Source organism: Zeus faber (genome assembly GCF_960531495.2).
Source record: "Zeus faber genome assembly, chromosome: 20".
Lineage (NCBI taxonomy): Eukaryota > Metazoa > Chordata > Actinopteri > Zeiformes > Zeidae > Zeus > Zeus faber.
Genome location: NC_137207.1, coordinates 11,238,307 through 11,255,483, shown reverse-complemented (window position 1 = coordinate 11,255,483; position 17,177 = coordinate 11,238,307). Strand labels below are relative to the sequence as shown.

The following is a 17,177-nucleotide window of genomic DNA, read 5'->3' as shown; positions in this document are numbered from 1 at the left end:
CGCGTTGTACCTTCTTCCGCCAAACACGCAGCCTTGTGATGTCACAAAGCACGCACGCCGAGGTCATCATGACAGCGTCCTCCAGCAGCTACTGGGGCACGACGACGGAGGCTCATTACCTCACGACCCCCGACCCCCCACAGGAAACCTCCTGGGCAATGGGATTTAGCCCCAAAAGTGGAATATTCTGTAAACTGCAGGCGAAACCCTTCCACAAAGTTCAAGCGCGCACACACCCCCTCTGGGTCGAGGCGGTCGTTTCGAAATATTTCTTATGTGTGTGTGACTTGAAAACTGTTGGAGGAGTAGCCTGGCAAAATGCAGTCGTAGTACTAGTAGTAGTAATAATAATATATGAAATAATAGTACGTGCTGTTTTTATTCTTTCTGGTGAAGTGGTCTGCATTGACATTTCCACTGGGATTTTGTTTGATACCAATCTATATACTATCTATACCAATCGAGACATACTCATGTCATTCTTTATCCATGCCCGTATGGTTGTATGCATATTTATTCACGCCGTACAGAATATCCCATCTACATTTATATTTATGCCCAGAGCCAATACTAGCAGCCATACTACAGCTTAGCCATGCCACTGACCTTTAATTTATATATAAATATATATATATATTAGTTAGGCATTTTATTGAGCTGTACAACAATGCACCCACCAATAACAAGACATATTCCTTGTATATGAAAGTGTACGTGGCCGGATAAATAAATTCTGATACTGGAAACCTCTCCAATGGTTATGAATGCTATGACAAATGGTATGATTAGATAAGTTAACACTTTATTAAGGATACATCACTGAGGATGCATCCCAGTGCTTCTGCAGGAAGTATTCTCAAAGTATTAATACCAGGAGGCAAATTCAGGCTGTGATTTCATGGGTTTCAGGTATGTCATTTAAGCCAGGCAGGCAGTCAAGAGTCTGTGTAAGAGCGAGTTGGTTTAAAAGTGTGCGTTAAACCCGATAGTCAGGAAAATAAAGTACCCCCCCCTCGTCTTTTTTTAATCTGTCCATGAAGGCTGAACGCACCCCACGTTCAGAGCGTAAGAGGAGAGACTCGTTCGGGATGTTTGATGGCTACGACAGCTGCAGCGAGGAGTCCACCAGCAGCTCCAGCTCCGAGGACAGTGACGATGAAGTGGTGCCTTCCATCCCGGCCAGCCTGCCCATCATCAAGAACAACGGACAGGTGTACACCTACCCCGATGGCAAGACTGGAATGGGTCAGTAGATGGACGCTTGTTCTGGAGAACCAGAAAAAATAAGAACATACTTGTTCATTTTATGTAAACTGCTGAAGTCCGTGACACAGATGTGGCCTTTGTTTGACAGCCACCTGTGAGATGTGTGGGATGGTCGGCGTGCGAGACGCCTTCTATTCCAAAACCAAGCGCTTCTGCAGTGTGTCCTGTTCCAGAAGTTATTCCTCCAATTCCAAAAAAGCTAGCATCTTGGCGAGACTCCAGGTAATTGCTCGTGTCGTCACGCCGGTATGGAAAGCACGGGGTGTTTTTGAACGACATCAAGGTGATATTTTGTACATCATTATTGACGTGCGCTTTCCCCTTTTTCAGGGTAAACCGCCGACGAAAAAGGCGAAGGTTTTACAGAAACAGCCGCTCATGGCGAAGCTGGCAGCTTACGCCCAGTACCAAGCCAACCAACAGAACCAGGCCAAATCAAAAGCTGGTATGTTAACAAAATCACATTGTTTTACAATTATTCTTTTCTGAATGGTTGTCCTGTGTTTAATGATAACCTGCACCTTGTATTGTAACTTCCTCTCAGTGGTCCCCGTCGAAAGCTTCAACTGGGGTCGATATATCTATGGCAATAACACTGTCGGGGCCCCAGTCAGCTGTTTCAAGCATGTGAGTAAACGCCCTGTTCAAATACCCAAGATGACCAGGGATTTGAATTATGTGTCCTTATTAATGTCGTACGTTCTGATTCACCTCTGCGTTTTTAGGCCCCAATGGGCACGTGCTGGGGAGACATAGAGGAAGGCGTGAGAGTTGAAGTCCTCAACTCTGACACCAACCTCTCCACTAAAGTCTACTGGATCGCGGGAATCATCAAACTAGCGGGTGAGCTCCCGTGTTTAGTTTAACTGACCTGAATACAGCTGGAGGGAGACGGGTCCCGATCCACACCTGATCTGAGGTCCCTTACGCCTTCCCTCCTCCCGTGATAAGCAGACTGTGCTGCGACTCTGCTGCACAAGCAGACACTTTCACTTTTGTCGTGTCCAACTTAGTATTGATAACAATCGTAGTATTTTATAATCATTTTTTTTCTTTTTGATGAATGTCGCCGCTCATGCGTGAAAATTAATAATTTGTCTTAATAAAAAAAAATAATAATCAAAACGATGATGATGGCGCCAGTGGGCAAGTCCCGTAAAGGGTGTGCTCTCGGACATCATTTTACACTGGTGACACCGATCACCGCGGCAACCCTATCCCAGACACAGGTCTCTTCCTGTGTCTGGGATAGTTCCTGAAATATCAGCGTGCTGTGGCGTGTCACAGTGCGTTTCCATTGGTCACCAAGTATGGAGAAGGAAACGGGTGGTGAGACTTTCAGAAAGCAATATCTGATGCCTCTCAGTCGCCCACCGATGCACGCCGATGGCCCTGCGAGCCGTAACCTTGCTGCGAGCAACTGGATACCTTGCTCCCTGGCTCCTTGATACGTTGTGCAGGGGGGGAAGCCAAACCAGCAGCCCCGTGATTACCAGACAACTGCTGTACCTCCTGAGCCCCTGTGGCTCAACTCTGATATGCTTCAGCGTTTGAGTATCTCTGTGTGAGGTGCTCTGTGTGAGCATTTGGTAACAAGCAGCTCCGGCGTTTGAGATGCAAAGTACTTGAAACTTTTATTTTTCGAATCCCCCACTGCTGCCTTGGGACAAAAATAGATTCTCAGAACTATGAATCATCCTGTCTGTTTGTGATGGAAACATACACCGATTGGCTACAACACTAAAGCCACCTGCGTGATTCATCAGACCAGGCCACCTTCTTCCATTGCTCCATGGTCCAGTTCTGATGCTCATGTGCCCATTGTAGGCTCTTTCGGTGGTGGACAGGGGTCAGCATGGACACTCTGACCGGTCTGCTATTACGCAGCCCCACACACAGCAAGCTGTGATGCACTGTGTGTTCTGACACCTTTCTATCAGAGCAGCATTACCTCTTTCAGCAATTTGTGCTACAGTAGCTCTTCTGTGGGATCGCACCAGATGGGCTGGACTTCACTCCCTACATGCATCAATGAGCCTTGAGCACCCATGACCCTGCCGCCGGTTCACCGGTTGTCCTTCCTTCCTTCCACTTGTGGTAGGTAGTAACCACTGCATACCGGGAACACCCCACAAGACCTGCTGTTTTGGAGATGCTCTGACCCAGTTGTCTAGCATCACAATTTGACTCTTGTCAAAGTGGCTCAGATCCTTACGTTTGCACATTTTTCCTGCTTCCAACACATCAACTTCAAGAACTGACAGTTCTCTTGCTGCCTAATATATTCCACATCTTGACAGCTGCCATTGGAACGAGATGGGAATGTTATTCACGTCACCTGTCAGTGGCTTTAATGTTGAGGTTGATCGGTGTCCTCCGTTATCTCCTGCTGCGAGAGCCCTTTGCATTTGAGTTGGGAATATCTCACATTTTCAGCTGTTGTTCCAACCCTCACATGTTATTTACTCTGTTATTGTTTTTTTTTTTCGATTCTAGTAAGTTTAACGTCCGTGCATAATTTCTTAGTTTTTGAATGTATTTAAGATTTGACTGTATCCTTCTCACGTATGTCAGGGTTCAAGGCTCTCTTGCGATACGAGGGCTTTGACAACGACAACAGCAAGGACTTCTGGTGCAACATCTGTATCCCAGAGGTCCACCCTGTGGGGTGGTGCGCGTCTAGTGGCAAGCCCCTTGTACCTCCAAAAAGTAAGTCTTCATTTCAACCAAGGCTTGCATGACCTGAGAGGGATCAAGGGGCTGTTAAGTGTTAATCATTACTATGTGTTTTTTTGCATTCATAGCCATACAGAATAAGTACTCAAACTGGAAAACCTTTCTTGTGAAGCGTCTCACTGGAGCTAAAACACTGCCGCCAGACTTTTCTGCCAAGGTGAGCAACGTAACCGCGCGTCATTTAACAATTCCTCCGTCTCTGCGACTGTTCCTCCAAAACAGGACAATCAACGACGATGGCCTTTGGCTATTTTGTTTGTCTTCTGAATGCGTGTCCATTCTTTCTTCTTGGTCGTTGTCGGTCAGGTGCACGAGAACATGCAGTTCCCCTTTAAGAAGCTGATGCGGGTGGAGGTGGTGGACAAGAACCACCTGTGCAGGACGCGGGTGGCGCTGGTGGAGCAGGTGATCGGCGGGCGCCTCAGGCTGGTCTACGAGGAGAGCCAGGACGGCTCCGACGACTTCTGGTGCCACATGTACAGCCCGCTCATCCACAACATCGGCTGGTCGCGCAGCATCGGCCACCGGTTCAAACGATCCGGTATGCTTCGCGGCGGAACCTTCATTCATTCATTCACCTTTTTATTCAGTGCTCTTTGGCTTGTTTTGGTGATAACAGGCTAGCGCTCCCTCTAGTGGTTGGAAAAGTGCACATTCAAGCGAGTCGACCCCACAAATAATGAGTTGTGTGTGTGTTTTCATTTTTAGATGTGGCGAAGAAAATTGAGGGTCAGATGGACGCCCCTGCCCTGCTGTTCCAGAAGGTGATACCTTATAAATATATATATATATATATATATATTTTTTTTTTTATTGTGTTACAGAATTGCAGACCAACTCTGTCCTGGATGCATAGGCATATAAATACTCGGTGTTGTATGCCCAGCATGCTGACAGCACAGGTTAAAAAAATAAAAAATAAATGGGGGGGGGGGTTATTGTGTTAAAACAAACGAACCTTGCATGAGAACGTTTGTGACCTCCACCCGCTTCAGGGTTTCGTGTTTTTTATTTTTATTATTTTATTTTATTTTATTATTATTATTTTTTTGTGTCGCTCAGGTGAGGGACGTGGACCAGAGCGGGGATTGGTTCAGGGACGGCATGAAGCTGGAGGCCATCGACCCCCTCAACCTCTCAACTATATGCGTAGCCACCGTACGAAAGGTGAGTCGCGGCGGCTTTACGACGCGGCGGTTGCAACCGATGAAATGCGCATTTGTGATCGTTAAGAGAGCGATCGCAGAACGTTGCCTCGGATCGTGTCACATTGGCCTCGTGTATGAACGCGCAGTACAAATAAACTTGCCGTGTCGGTGACTGGTCTGCTGCGCTCCTGCAGGTGTTGGCAGACGGGTACCTCATGATTGGGATTGATGGCTCCGAGGCGGTGGACGGGTCCGACTGGTTCTGCTACCACTCCACCTCCCCCTCCATCTTCCCCGTCGGCTTCTGTGAAATCAATGAAATAGAGCTCACGCCCCCTAGAGGTAGGAGCGTGTAAATATTATATTTATGTGTGTTTGTATGTTATTTGGCACTGGCTCGCATTAAGAGAAACACACACCACGTTATTACAAATCTTTGTCTCTCTCTTTTGGCTAAAGTGTTTTAACATCCTAGTCTTACCACTGACTGTTCCCCAGGGTACACTAAACTGCCATTTAAATGGTTTGACTACCTCAGAGAAATGGGTTCAATAGCTGCTCCCGTCAAGCTCTTTAACAAGGTAGGCCTGATTAATGGTCTCTTCCGCTTTCTGACTTTTGCGAATTTATTTTATTTTTTATTTTTTTTTCGTTTCATCTAAAGTTTTTTTTAATTGTACATTTCCTCCAAAGCTCAGGTCCTGAAGTTCCCCTTAGCTCCTTAATTTGTGAAAGCTATAAATCCACTTCCCTATATTGACATAAAAAGAATTCCCTAGTAATTACAATTACCTGGCAACTATATGGTTCTGTAAAGTAAGTAACATCCTTTTTCATCCATTTACACCCCCCCTCCCCCATTGCCTCTACTTTTTTTTAATAAACACAGGACGTTCCGAATCACGGGTTCCGGCAGGGCATGAAGCTGGAGGCCGTCGACCTGATGGAGCCGCGGCTGGTGTGCGTCGCCACAGTAACGCGGATCGTCCACCGCCTGCTGCGCATCCACTTTGACGGCTGGGAGGACGAGTACGACCAGTGGGTGGACTGCGAGTCGTCCGACCTCTACCCGGTGGGCTGGTGTCAGCTGACCGGATACCAGCTGCAGCCCCCTGCCGCACAGAGTGGGTGCACACACACACACACACACACACACACACACACACACACACACACACACACACACACACACACACACACACACACACACACGCACACGTTTATGCTATAAGGCCATTATTGTAGCAAAACTATTGACAAATGTGACCGGATAGTTGTGTAACTGTATCTCAAATCAGATTTGTAAATGTGTGAAAGAATCTCTAAATGTGTACTGAGGTTTTTGAATGTGTATTCAGAATCCGTGTGTGCGTAATCAGATTTGTAATTGTGGTATAAATAAAAAAAAAAAAAAGAATAATCTCAATCCATATTCAGATTTGCAAGTGTATTGAGATTTGTAAATGAGTCGACAAATCTGTAAATGTGCACATAGATATAAATGGCTGAAAAGTCTGAAGTATTTTCCTCCAGGAGCTGGAAAGACAGTGCATTCGACACATCCCAAATAATTTCCCTTCCGCTTTCGTTTAGCAGCTGTCCTAGTTGTTGTCGCAATTGTAAACTCAAGAGCACAGCGTGTCAGTATGTGTTGCTGCGAGTGGGGTTTCTTTTTTTTTTTTTGTTTTTTTTTTTTTTGTTTTTTTCAACATGTCCTTCCTGATAATTTCCCTGTCAGGCAACCGGGAGATGCCCCCCAGCATGCCCAAGCAGAAGAAGAAGGCCCAACAGTACAAAGGACAAAAGAAAAGTCAGTAATCACCCCCATTAAAACGCCAGTCTGTCCTTCTCTTATCCATCCCTTTCTTCGCCTTGCCCCCCTCCCCTCCCCCTCCCTCGCCCCCTCGTCCTCCTCTTGTCACCTGCTACCTCTTGCGGGTGAAATCTCGTTGTCACATTAGCAAACACTGTGAAGGGCGTCGGGTGTGTTTTGACAGGGGCCACTTTGGCTCCGGCGTGGAGTCGCGCGGGGGCCAGGGGAGGGGGAATGGGGTGTTTTGAAGATAAGCAGCGAGACACAACAGGCTCGCTGAAAACGACATTTCTGGTCTCGATCCTTATTTTCTGCGTACCTCGGATGTTGCGGTTATTTGTACATTAATAGGATTATCTGACTGCTCCGCAAATTGTAAGTGAACACTGGGTTAAATGAATCCGCTTTAAAGGCACTCTAGCGCTAATACTCTCTAAAAGGTGTGTGTGTGTGTGTGTGTGTGTGTGTGTGTGTGTGTGTGTGTGTGTGTGTGTGTGTGTGTGTGTGTGTGTGTGTGTGTGTGTGTGTGTGTGTGTGTCCCTTATCTTTCCATGACATGGATTTGCTTGTCACATGTGATGTCATCATCTGTACATTGTGGATTATATTTAAGTGCATCTGGATTGGACTTGAGTTTAACCCCCATTTGCATCCATGACAACGTGCCCGGCGCTGCAGCTTGTGTCGCGTTGAGGCCGAACTAACGTCAAGACGGTATTGAGCGACATCTCTGGTTCGTAGAAAATAAAGATGAGCGTAAATAAATGCCTTTCAATGGTCCAGCAGTCTGAGTCGGACCGACCAAGGCGCTTATATTCTGGGCGGTTTCATCAGCACCAAGATTTTTTCTTTCCAATTCCACCCTAAACTCCTAACCCTTTTCAACTTTTCCTCCTAATAATAATGACCCAATCTGAAAAAGGAAAAAAACCAAAACGCTTCGATTTCAATCGCAAGTGAGACCTGACCTCACGCCCCCGGTAGCTCACCCCGAGTCTTGACCTGGTGTTTAGAACGGAAGATTCCAGTCGGCCGGCGGCCCTTCAGTCAGACAGGCAGGAGGAGGAGCTTCTCGGGGGACGAAGAGCAGAGTCCGCCCCCTTACTCTGCCGAGGGGCCCGTCCGGCCCCGGCCCCGGCCCCGCACCCACCTCCACCTGCAGCACACGCACAGAGCAGGTAATGGCGCTAACGTCTGCAGACACTGCACGGGGGACGCGGAGGAACCGACGAGTGCCCTGACCCCCAACCCCTCCACCCCCCCTCCCCTCCCCCGCTTCCGCTCGCTCCGTTATCTTCCATCTTGCATTTTGTGTCTGATTGCGACTGTTCTGGTTCATCCGCTTTGTCGTTTCATCCGTCTTCTCATCCCCGGTGTGTTTTTAAAACGTAGATCGGGAACGACTCCGCGGCAATTGTTTTGGTTTCGATTTGCGACTTTTTTTTTTTTTTTTTTTGGTTTTTCCACACAGTCATTACGCCTTGTACACAATTGATGTGATCTGACCCGTTCAAGTGGATGGAAGAGCGTCAACGGGGCGCCCGCTTGTGGTCCGCGTATCCGTTAAACTTTCGAAACTGCGTTGACGACGGACATTTTGCGCACGTCATTTTCAACATTTTTATATGTAGTTCTGTGTATATTTTTGACTTTTGGTTTACTGAAAATAAAACGTATTACTTTCAAACAAAATCAAATTGTTTTTCCCATTTCTGGTAGCTAATAATAACACAGGACAAGGACGAGATGATTCATTCACATTGAAACTTAAATGAGAGCGGTGGTCACTACCGGTGTCGTATAAACACAGGAGAAACAAGATTCTTCCAAATTTCTTCGAATATTAATACCACACTGAAATTTCGGATACGCCACGTTGATCGAGGAATTGTGCACGAGGCGTGTGACACGGGTGTTTTTTTTTAGTTTTTTTTTTTATAATGTTCTTGTTTGTGTTTTCCTTCCTCCATTCAATCAACCGGTGGCTCTACGCTCATTGTGCATGTTGAAACCCAACCCGGCCCCTGGACACGAGGATGCTGAGTCCCTGTTATCGGGTCCTACTAGATATAACCTGCTAATCTCTCTCGCTCTCTCTCTCTCTCTCTCTCTTTCTCACCCTCTCTCTCCCTCTCCTCCCTTTCTCACCCTCTCTCTCCCTCTCCTCCCCTCCACCACCAGAGTCCATGCTGCGGCTGAAGGAGGAGGAGGAGGATGAGGAGGAGGAGGAGGAGGAGGCGGCCATGGAGGTGGACGAGTTCACCTTCTCGCAGGGCATCTCTGACCAGGAGAGCAACGGCTCGGCGAGCTACTACATCAAGCAGGAGCCCTGAGGGTCAAAGGTCAGGACGGGTCGGGATGGGTTGGGTCCAGACTCGCCTTTTGTGAGCGAACTGCCCGGAGAACCAGTGATCCGGGAGTCGGGAGACCGTTGGGCTCCAAAAAAAACAAAACAAAAAACAACAAAAAAACACGGTGGACTCGTAAGACCAATCTCGCACCAGCAGCCAAATTGGATGGGAGGAGGAACACCTGAGGCGGGGGGGGAAAAGCCGTAAAGAGGGTTCCCAATTTTTTTTTTTTTTTTTTTTTTTTCCTTCCTACCCCTAACCTCGTTGCGGTGCGTGCACGCTCCCACACACCTCGCCCGCCGGGTTCTGACCGAGCGGCGACGGGGTGTGTGTGTTTCCATCATCTGGGCATTATTATTTTTATTTTTTGGTTAGTTTATTTAAACGCATTTTCTCTCCCTCTACAATCCCGCCCGGACGGGTGTTCTGTAGAAGTTGTTCTCTCTTCTCCAAAACCAGTCTGAGCCCTGGATGAACCCGCACAACCCCTCCGTTCCTCCCCGGGAGGGGGCGGGCGGTATCGGGCGAGACCGGGGGGGGGGGTCGGAGCCTCTCGCCTTCCATCCTGCTGCTGCCGACACTCGGGGGTGCGACACCAAACTCTGCGCCACGCACAGAGACCTGTAGAAACTGTGACAAACTGTGATTGAGCCAGGTCTTTTTTTTTTTTTTTTTTCTTCTTCTTCTTCTGTTGTCGTCGTTTGATTTTTCATTTTTCTTTTCCCGCGACCCCACCGCCCTTCGCAGAGAGACGAGCGGGTGTGGAAAGGGCGACACAGAGAATTTTGTATATTTTGTTTCCAATTAAGTTTAAATTTTTCTTTTTATTATTATTATTATTATTTTTTTTTTTTTTTCCTCATTGCAATTTTAGTTTTGAACGTTTTCTCTTGCCAGGTGGACTTCTTCTTTGTTTATAGTACTTGAAGCTTTGATTTTTATTGTTGCTTTTTTTTTTTTTTTTTTTGTAACGTTTAATTTCCGAGTTGTTCTGTCTTAAACGATGATTACTTACTTTGCGTATATTGTTTTTTGGTGGCTGGACGTGTGTTGTTGCATAAGAGTGAATCTATTCATATAGTATAAAAGCTATTCATAGAGAAGTACAGTATATTAGATATTAAGGACTATAATTTGAAGGGACAGCGGGAAGGCTCGCTTAATAGATCGGCGCTGCCCGGCGTGATGGTGCCCCCTTTTACCGTCGTTTTGGCGCCACCTCCCGTATGAAGCGGCTCAGTTTCCCTTCTCAATCGAGCCCCTTATTGAGAGAAGAGGTTTCAGCCGACGGCGGCGCAGCGGTGGCCATGGCGCTCGCCCGACGCCCGTCTCTCGGGTTGACTCTCAACAATCCCGAAATCATGTTTAGAGCGAGGAATTCCGGCGTTTTTTTTTTTTTTTTTTTACCTCACCAACATAACCGGCCGTGTAACCGTGTGACACGTTCACAACACGAAATATTAACAATAACAGATTTGCAGTCAGTCACAAAGGGGGCAGCATGAACCGAGCGGCAGCTCGGTTCATGCTCGGCATGAACCTCCCCCCCCCTCCCTCCCTCCCTTCCTTCCTCCCTCCCTTCCTTCCTCCCTCCCTTCCTTCCTTCCTTCCCATGCTGATCTGCTTCACGGCGTCTACACCCGCATCCTTTCTCGTAGCTCTGAAGAAAAGTGTGCCGGCGTAGGCCGTCGCAGATGGGTTTCCAGAGAACTCCCGACCACGAGTAACACAGAGAGAGGAGGGCGAAGGGGTCCAAAGCGGAAGCCAGAGGTTGGGGGCGGGGTTGTATATTTTACTTTTACACAGTAGACGGGGCGGGAGGGGCGGGGCAGATGTGTTGCTTTGATTTAAAAGAAAGGAAGGGAGGGGAAAAAACAAAAAACTAACAAAAAAACAAAAAAAAAAAACGAAACAAAAAAAAAAAAACCACACCTCATAATCAAGCAACATAATCATTGAATGCTGTTGCATGGACAGGAATGTGTCAGATATTACGTAATGATGATGATATGCAAGATCTTTTTCTTCTTTTCTTTCGTTTTGATTGCCGAAATCGTTCTCATGTCGGAGCCATATGTATGCAAACCAGTCAGTGATTCAGATGAGCCACAGATTTATCTTCAGTGATTTTGGAAAAAAAGACGAGCAGTGCACTGCTTTTCCATGGGTTCTCGCAGGAGGAGGAGGAGGCGCAGACGGGATCTGGTGAAGCGGAGTATTTGTCAGATCATGATCCTCAATGTGTGTTTTTTTTTATCAACATGATGGTATGGAGCAAAAAGAAAAAATCGGATTATTCGTTGATTCTATAGAAACCATTCCTGGGTGCAGAATAACCAAGAAGATATATACTTAAAAATTCTTGTTTTCTAGAGCTAGATATTTGCAGCTATTTATGTACTACCTCCTGAGGGATAGGCAAGTTTAGCACATAAAACGAGGGTGTGGCGAAATAGGCTACCGCGGTGGAATAGCATATGCAATTGCTAACTGAAGCCTAAAAATGTTCCTCTTGAAGACCTAGACACCAAACGTACGAGAATTTTATGACGACGCGATTCACTCCTCTGATTTGACTGATATGCAATAAAGTTCCCATATTATTGTTATATAATATAAAATACACATTTAACACCCTCTAACATCAGGATCACTACATGAAAATAGAATTTACATAGATAATTTAACTAAATGATGCTGTATAACTGTTATTTGTGGGCTAGGACAGTGTATGGCCAAATACTATATTGAAATGTGTAGAGGAAGGAAATAAGTATAAGTGACAGTAAATGACCCATAATCTCTCCTTGTACCATTAAGGTTCCGGGTTCAAATCTCAGGAAAGCGTTTGCATTTTTCCTTTGGGCTCCTCTGAACTGGGAGGGCTCGCCCAGCGCATCCTTAGTCTTACCCGCGTGGAGCGGGGCGTGATGTGAAAGCCCCGCCCCCCCCCCCCCCCGCTTAACCAATTTGACATTTCTCGCTCGGATCTGTGTTGCCGCTATCTCCCCGCTTTCTTTTTTTCTTATTTTTTTGTCTAGATTCTGCGTGCAGCGAGTCCGCATTCTCAGTTGTCCGGCGGTTTTGATTGGGCTAAAAAAACAAAAAAAAAAAAAAAAGAGAAACTCTGTGGTTCCAAGACCAACTGAGCAATAAGATGCCATGTCTCGCAACCCTGAAGCCGGCAGGGTGGGGTGGGGTGGTTTCCCCACCTCTTTGCGACAGAATCGAGCATCTTAAGCGACCAAACTGCATCAAAACCTTTAGTACAGGAGCTCAGACTGTTGTCGGGGACTAACTCTGCTGCTACGCCGCCAGGTTAACCCCGAGATAATCAAATGCACAATCAAGACTCAAGGACGAACCTTGGAACGCTTTTTATTTTTTGCTTTTCACCCAGACGACTAAATCTAAACGTCACTGTCTCACCTCTGAACCAGGTAGTTTGAGTCCTCAGCAAGGGGCAATAAAACATTTCGGGTGACGCGGACGCACTGATCAGCCGGGACGCGTGTAGAACAGGCAAGCGTTTTCGGCGAATGTCATGCTCCCCCGCCCTTTCACTCTGGGAGGACTGGATCGGACCCAGAGTTTGCCGCCTCGCACCGGACTTGAGATGCGTGTTTTTTTTTTTTTCCACCCCCTCTCCCTTGGATACTAACACGGGTCTTTTGTATGTGATAGCCCCAATTATAATTCAACCATTATATCGTGGTGCTATATATTTGATAAAAATAACTTATCGTATTGGGATTGTCGTTAGAAACTTATTGTGAATTGAGAGGGTTAAGTTATGATGTGAAATTTATTTTTGGATACAAAATATATGTTGGGGTGAAAAAAAAAGTTAAAATTCTATCAAAATTAACACTGACCCTTTGAGGTACATATTAGATTGCAGTTTTAAAAGTTTGTACATCTTTTTGATAGTGTGTTTCCTTTGGTAAAAATAAATTGTGCTGTGATCAAGCTTTGATAGACATTGATTTTGTAAATAAACCAAATGTTTGGAAGATAATGACTGGTTGTGATGGACTGCTTCTTTTGTCTCAGCGTCACCTCGCCTAGTTAATATTGTTGACTTGGAATCCGCCACAGGTCTCCTTGGCGTGTCAAGGACAGTCTTCCTCACTCGGCTCTGAGCAAAGGGTCAAGAGAGCAAACCTGTCCCTGCAAATCTGAGATTAAGTCCCGCTGCTAATCCCACTGTAGTAGAGCAGGATGTTACTATTATTAAAACCAGACTAGATGCCCCGGGACATCTGTCAGTTCAGTCAATACTTTACAGAAGTGTATTAGGGTGTTTAGGACACACTTTTTGAAAAAGTGCAGGACACTGAAATGAAACGTTAAAGTAATTGACAGAAACCTGAGCAGTTATCAGTTTACAAGGTTAATCCAACCTGTATTTAGGACACCAGAAATGTTAACCCTTTAAAGACATTTTAAGAGTCCTCTAGACACCGGTCAAAGCACAAGTTAACATTTGAAACTTGTTCTGGAAAATGGACCAATTGTGCAGAAAACAGGCGAAGACACTGGATTGTGTTGCATGTTTTATTCAAAAACAGGACCACCATTCAACAAAACTGCAGTCACACCGAACGCTACGCAGGGAATGTCGCTTAAGGAATTGATCCAGGAAGGTGGGTGGGTGGTCCAGACCAGTACAGTATGATGGGCAATGTTGGCGATCACGAAGACACCGCTCTGGAGCCCCGTCGGGGGATCCAGGTTGGGCCGGGGGCGTGTGAGCCGGTTGGTTCCACCGTGCCCGGCGTTAAGGTTTTGGTCAGCGGAGGGGCGGGGTGGGGCCGTTTAGTAGATCCAGCTCTCGGCACAGCTGGTGTAGCTGACCAGCTCCTCCGGGGTGAACCACAGGGAGATCTCCTCCTTGGCACTATCCACCGAATCACTGCCGTGGATGATGTTCCTGGAACAGCAGAGACCATGCTCAGTGAAGAGTTCCTAAATTCCTTTGCAGTAAAACGCAATAAACATGGCAGCTTTTAAACTGGCCTAGGGTTCAGCACTCAAATACACTCAAATTTAACTCTGGTTAACCAGTGCAGTCATACAGCACAACCTTTATAGTCCAACCGTGATCGCGAGCCACTGACTACAGATCCTGACTGACAGGAGCTTTAAAGCGAGCCCCGCTTACAAAGGCAAGCATGCGTAGGACACGGGAAGTCTTAGGTTTGTTTACTTATCTTACCTGTCGATTTGGATGCAGTAGTCTCCTCGGATGGTGCCAGGCTTGGAGTCTGCGGGGTTGGTCTCACCCAGCATGACCCTGCCGGTCTTCACGGCACCCAGGCCCTCCCACACCTGCAGGGCCAAGATGGTTGTTAGAGCAGAGAGAAATGCACTCCTGCAACCGTGAATGTTCATGACCAGTTATTTGTCGTAATATGAACTTTTTTTTTGTAAGCGCATGGGATTACTGAACAAGTTGCCAGTATGTTGAAAATCCAATTTTATAAACGTTAATAAAAATCAACCCCACATGTAGACTGGTAACCGATAGATTTTCAGAATGCTTTAATAATCGACCGCTAAGAGGCAGGAATCTGTATGTCCTTCGACTATCTCGACAACCGTTCATGTCGTCTACTTCAAACTTGGCGGGTGTATTGCCGGGGATCCAAGGATGCGCAGTGTCTAATTTGGTGGGATTTGGACAAGTGAAATATTAAGAAACAGCAAACCAGTGGGTGGCTTAGGAGTTCTGCGACTGAGTCACAAAAGCCCCTTTCACACATGCATTCTTTCCCAGCAATGTTCAGGAACTGTTCCTGCATTGGGGCATGTGTGAATAGGAGCCGGGATGCATGGTCCAGGTAATTTACTACCTGTAGAACTAGTATCATTCCCGGGAAACTGCAGAGACCGCTGTGTTACAGCTACAAGCATTGGTGAAGTCGGGAGCGGAGCCCAATCGAAAATCAGCAAAGCAGAAATAGTGGGTTTATGGATGTCCCGTACAAATATTTAAATAATTATTTGTTTGTTCTCGCTTCCCCCCCCCCAGGGGGGGGGGGAGCGAGTCCAAACCCTGGAGCTCGGCTGCAAAGACGAGAAACTGAATGAAACATGTCCAGCTTCTCCGGATACTCTTTATAGTCTCACATGTTATTTTTCTCAACAATGCCACTCAGACCTTTGATCTCTTTTATGGTTACGGGTATGGCGCGAGGACCTCTGGCACAAGCACTACGTTTGCCCGCCGGCTGCAGTGGAGCCCGAGGGCACGAGCAGAGCGAGAGGGCGAAGGAAGAACGGGTGGGGAATGTTCGTTCTCCGGGGACAGAGTGTGTAGGACAGGTTGAACAGGATCGCACCGATTTTACGACATTGGGTTTCGGGTCATTGCACCAGGCCCGACAGGCTTTTATTGAAGGCCTCTTATTTATTTCATAGGCAATACGTGCATTTTCCCCCTCATACTCGCGACGCGGACACTTAAGTTTTAAGGCCCTTTTCGAGAGAGAGAGATATGAGTCATCGAGTGTGTTGTGGGTTAGCGTGCGGCAGGATTACTTACCATGGCGACCACCGGACCGGAGCTCATGTACTTGATAAGGCCGGAGAAAAATGGCTTTTCCTTCAGGTCGGCGTAGTGTTGCCTGAGGTGGTCGGCTGAGGCCTGCAGCAGGTAAACAAAGGGTACAATTACATTTCCAACTATCGACTCAGCGGCGTGTGAGACCACACCATAAGTTAAGCATCAGACCCTGGCACGTTTTCTATAAGTGGGATTATGGCACCTTAACGCTCTACTCAGTGGGGAAAGAGCCAGGAATAGCATAGTCCTGCTAATCTCATACCCGGAGCACGTTCCACGGCACCATGCAGAATTTGAGAACAACATGCACGCGCACTCACATGAATCAATTTCATCGCGACGAGTTTGAACCCTTTCTGCTCGAACCGCTTGATGATCTCGCCGATGAGTCCCCTCTGGACTCCATCGGGCTTGATGGCGATGAATGTGCGTTCCGTGCTCATGGCTCTGAAAGCAGAGGCGTCGGATTAGAGGGAAAGCTGCAGACATTGTTTATTAAAAAAAAAAAAAAAAAAAAACCAACAACCAAAAAAACGAATCCTGATCCGGTGACTCCTGAGCAACTCATCCAAGCGCTGACCGGAGGAGCGTCTCTGCGCATGTGCGGGGGGGAGCGGTCACATCCACGGGACGTTGTGCCTCGGCTTATATTATTATTATTATTATTATTATTATTATTATTTTATATTCCGTTTGCAGGGTCCGTGATTCTATCGCACCCCACTCGTTCGTCGGCGCGACTCAACCGACTCGGCACGAAAGTCACGATCTATTGCGAACGAGCCGTTCGAGGGGCCCGTTTCGCGGCGGCGCACGCGTAGGGCGATGCACCGTCAGCCGGCAGACGGCGTCACGGCGTCACGACGTCACGACGAGGGCCTTCTGCCTTCAACGGCGACACCTGCCCCGGTCCTCGATCGGTGACCGTCACGTTGTCATAGATCGCAGGCAACCAACCGGTCCCTCACGCGGCTCAAGTGTCAGGCACGTCGGGCTCGGGTTTTTTTTTTTTACGATAAGCTAAAGGAGAAGGATTCGCCGAAAAACCGGTCCGGGCCTTTAAAAATAAACAGAAAAATAAAAATCAATTCAAAAAAAAAAAAAAGCGTCTGTAACCAGTCAAACAGTGCGGACACGATCAGCCGATTGTTGTTTATTTGCACAGACCGACGTCATGCTACACGCTACACGCTACATGCTACACGCCGCGTTTGCTTTGTCGTTCCGTCAGACGAGCCCCCCCCCCCCCCGAGCTCCTTTCAACCCCTGCGCCGCCATGACGGATCAAACATCAC

The 17,177-nt window shown here is 47.2% G+C and overlaps 2 protein-coding genes across 3 annotated transcripts in view; one reads left to right on the top strand and one right to left on the bottom strand.

Moving 5' to 3' along the window:
* Positions 1-1,073: 1,073 nt before the first annotated feature.
* mbtd1 (mbt domain containing 1) lies at positions 1,074-9,296 on the top strand (the record flags this gene model as incomplete). 2 transcript variants are annotated; one of them, XM_080021568.1, is made up of 16 exons in its annotated part: positions 1,074-1,245; positions 1,355-1,488; positions 1,597-1,711; positions 1,811-1,893; positions 1,992-2,109; positions 3,841-3,975; positions 4,071-4,159; positions 4,309-4,543; positions 4,711-4,766; positions 5,065-5,169; positions 5,345-5,492; positions 5,649-5,731; positions 6,040-6,274; positions 6,889-6,960; positions 7,977-8,141; positions 9,145-9,296. In XM_080021568.1, the coding sequence occupies exons 1-16, from the start codon at positions 1,089-1,091 to the stop codon at positions 9,294-9,296; spliced, it is 2,082 nt and encodes a 693-aa protein (XP_079877694.1). In that variant the 5' UTR covers positions 1,074-1,088. The 2 variants fall into 2 exon arrangements, with proteins under 2 accessions (XP_079877694.1, XP_079877695.1); XM_080021569.1 differs by lacking the exon at positions 7,977-8,141.
* A 4,561-nt stretch (positions 9,297-13,857) lies between these two features.
* nme2a (NME/NM23 nucleoside diphosphate kinase 2a) overlaps positions 13,858-17,177 on the bottom strand; it is a 3,505-nt gene continuing 185 nt past the window's right edge. The window contains exons 2-5 of the mRNA XM_080021577.1: positions 16,203-16,329; positions 15,862-15,963; positions 14,533-14,645; positions 13,858-14,247 (exon numbers count right to left, since the gene is read on the bottom strand). Coding sequence (XP_079877703.1) covers positions 14,133-14,247; positions 14,533-14,645; positions 15,862-15,963; positions 16,203-16,325 — 453 coding nt within the window. The 5' untranslated portion in view covers positions 16,326-16,329 and the 3' untranslated portion in view covers positions 13,858-14,132. The remainder of the gene's footprint in view (positions 14,248-14,532; positions 14,646-15,861; positions 15,964-16,202; positions 16,330-17,177) is intronic.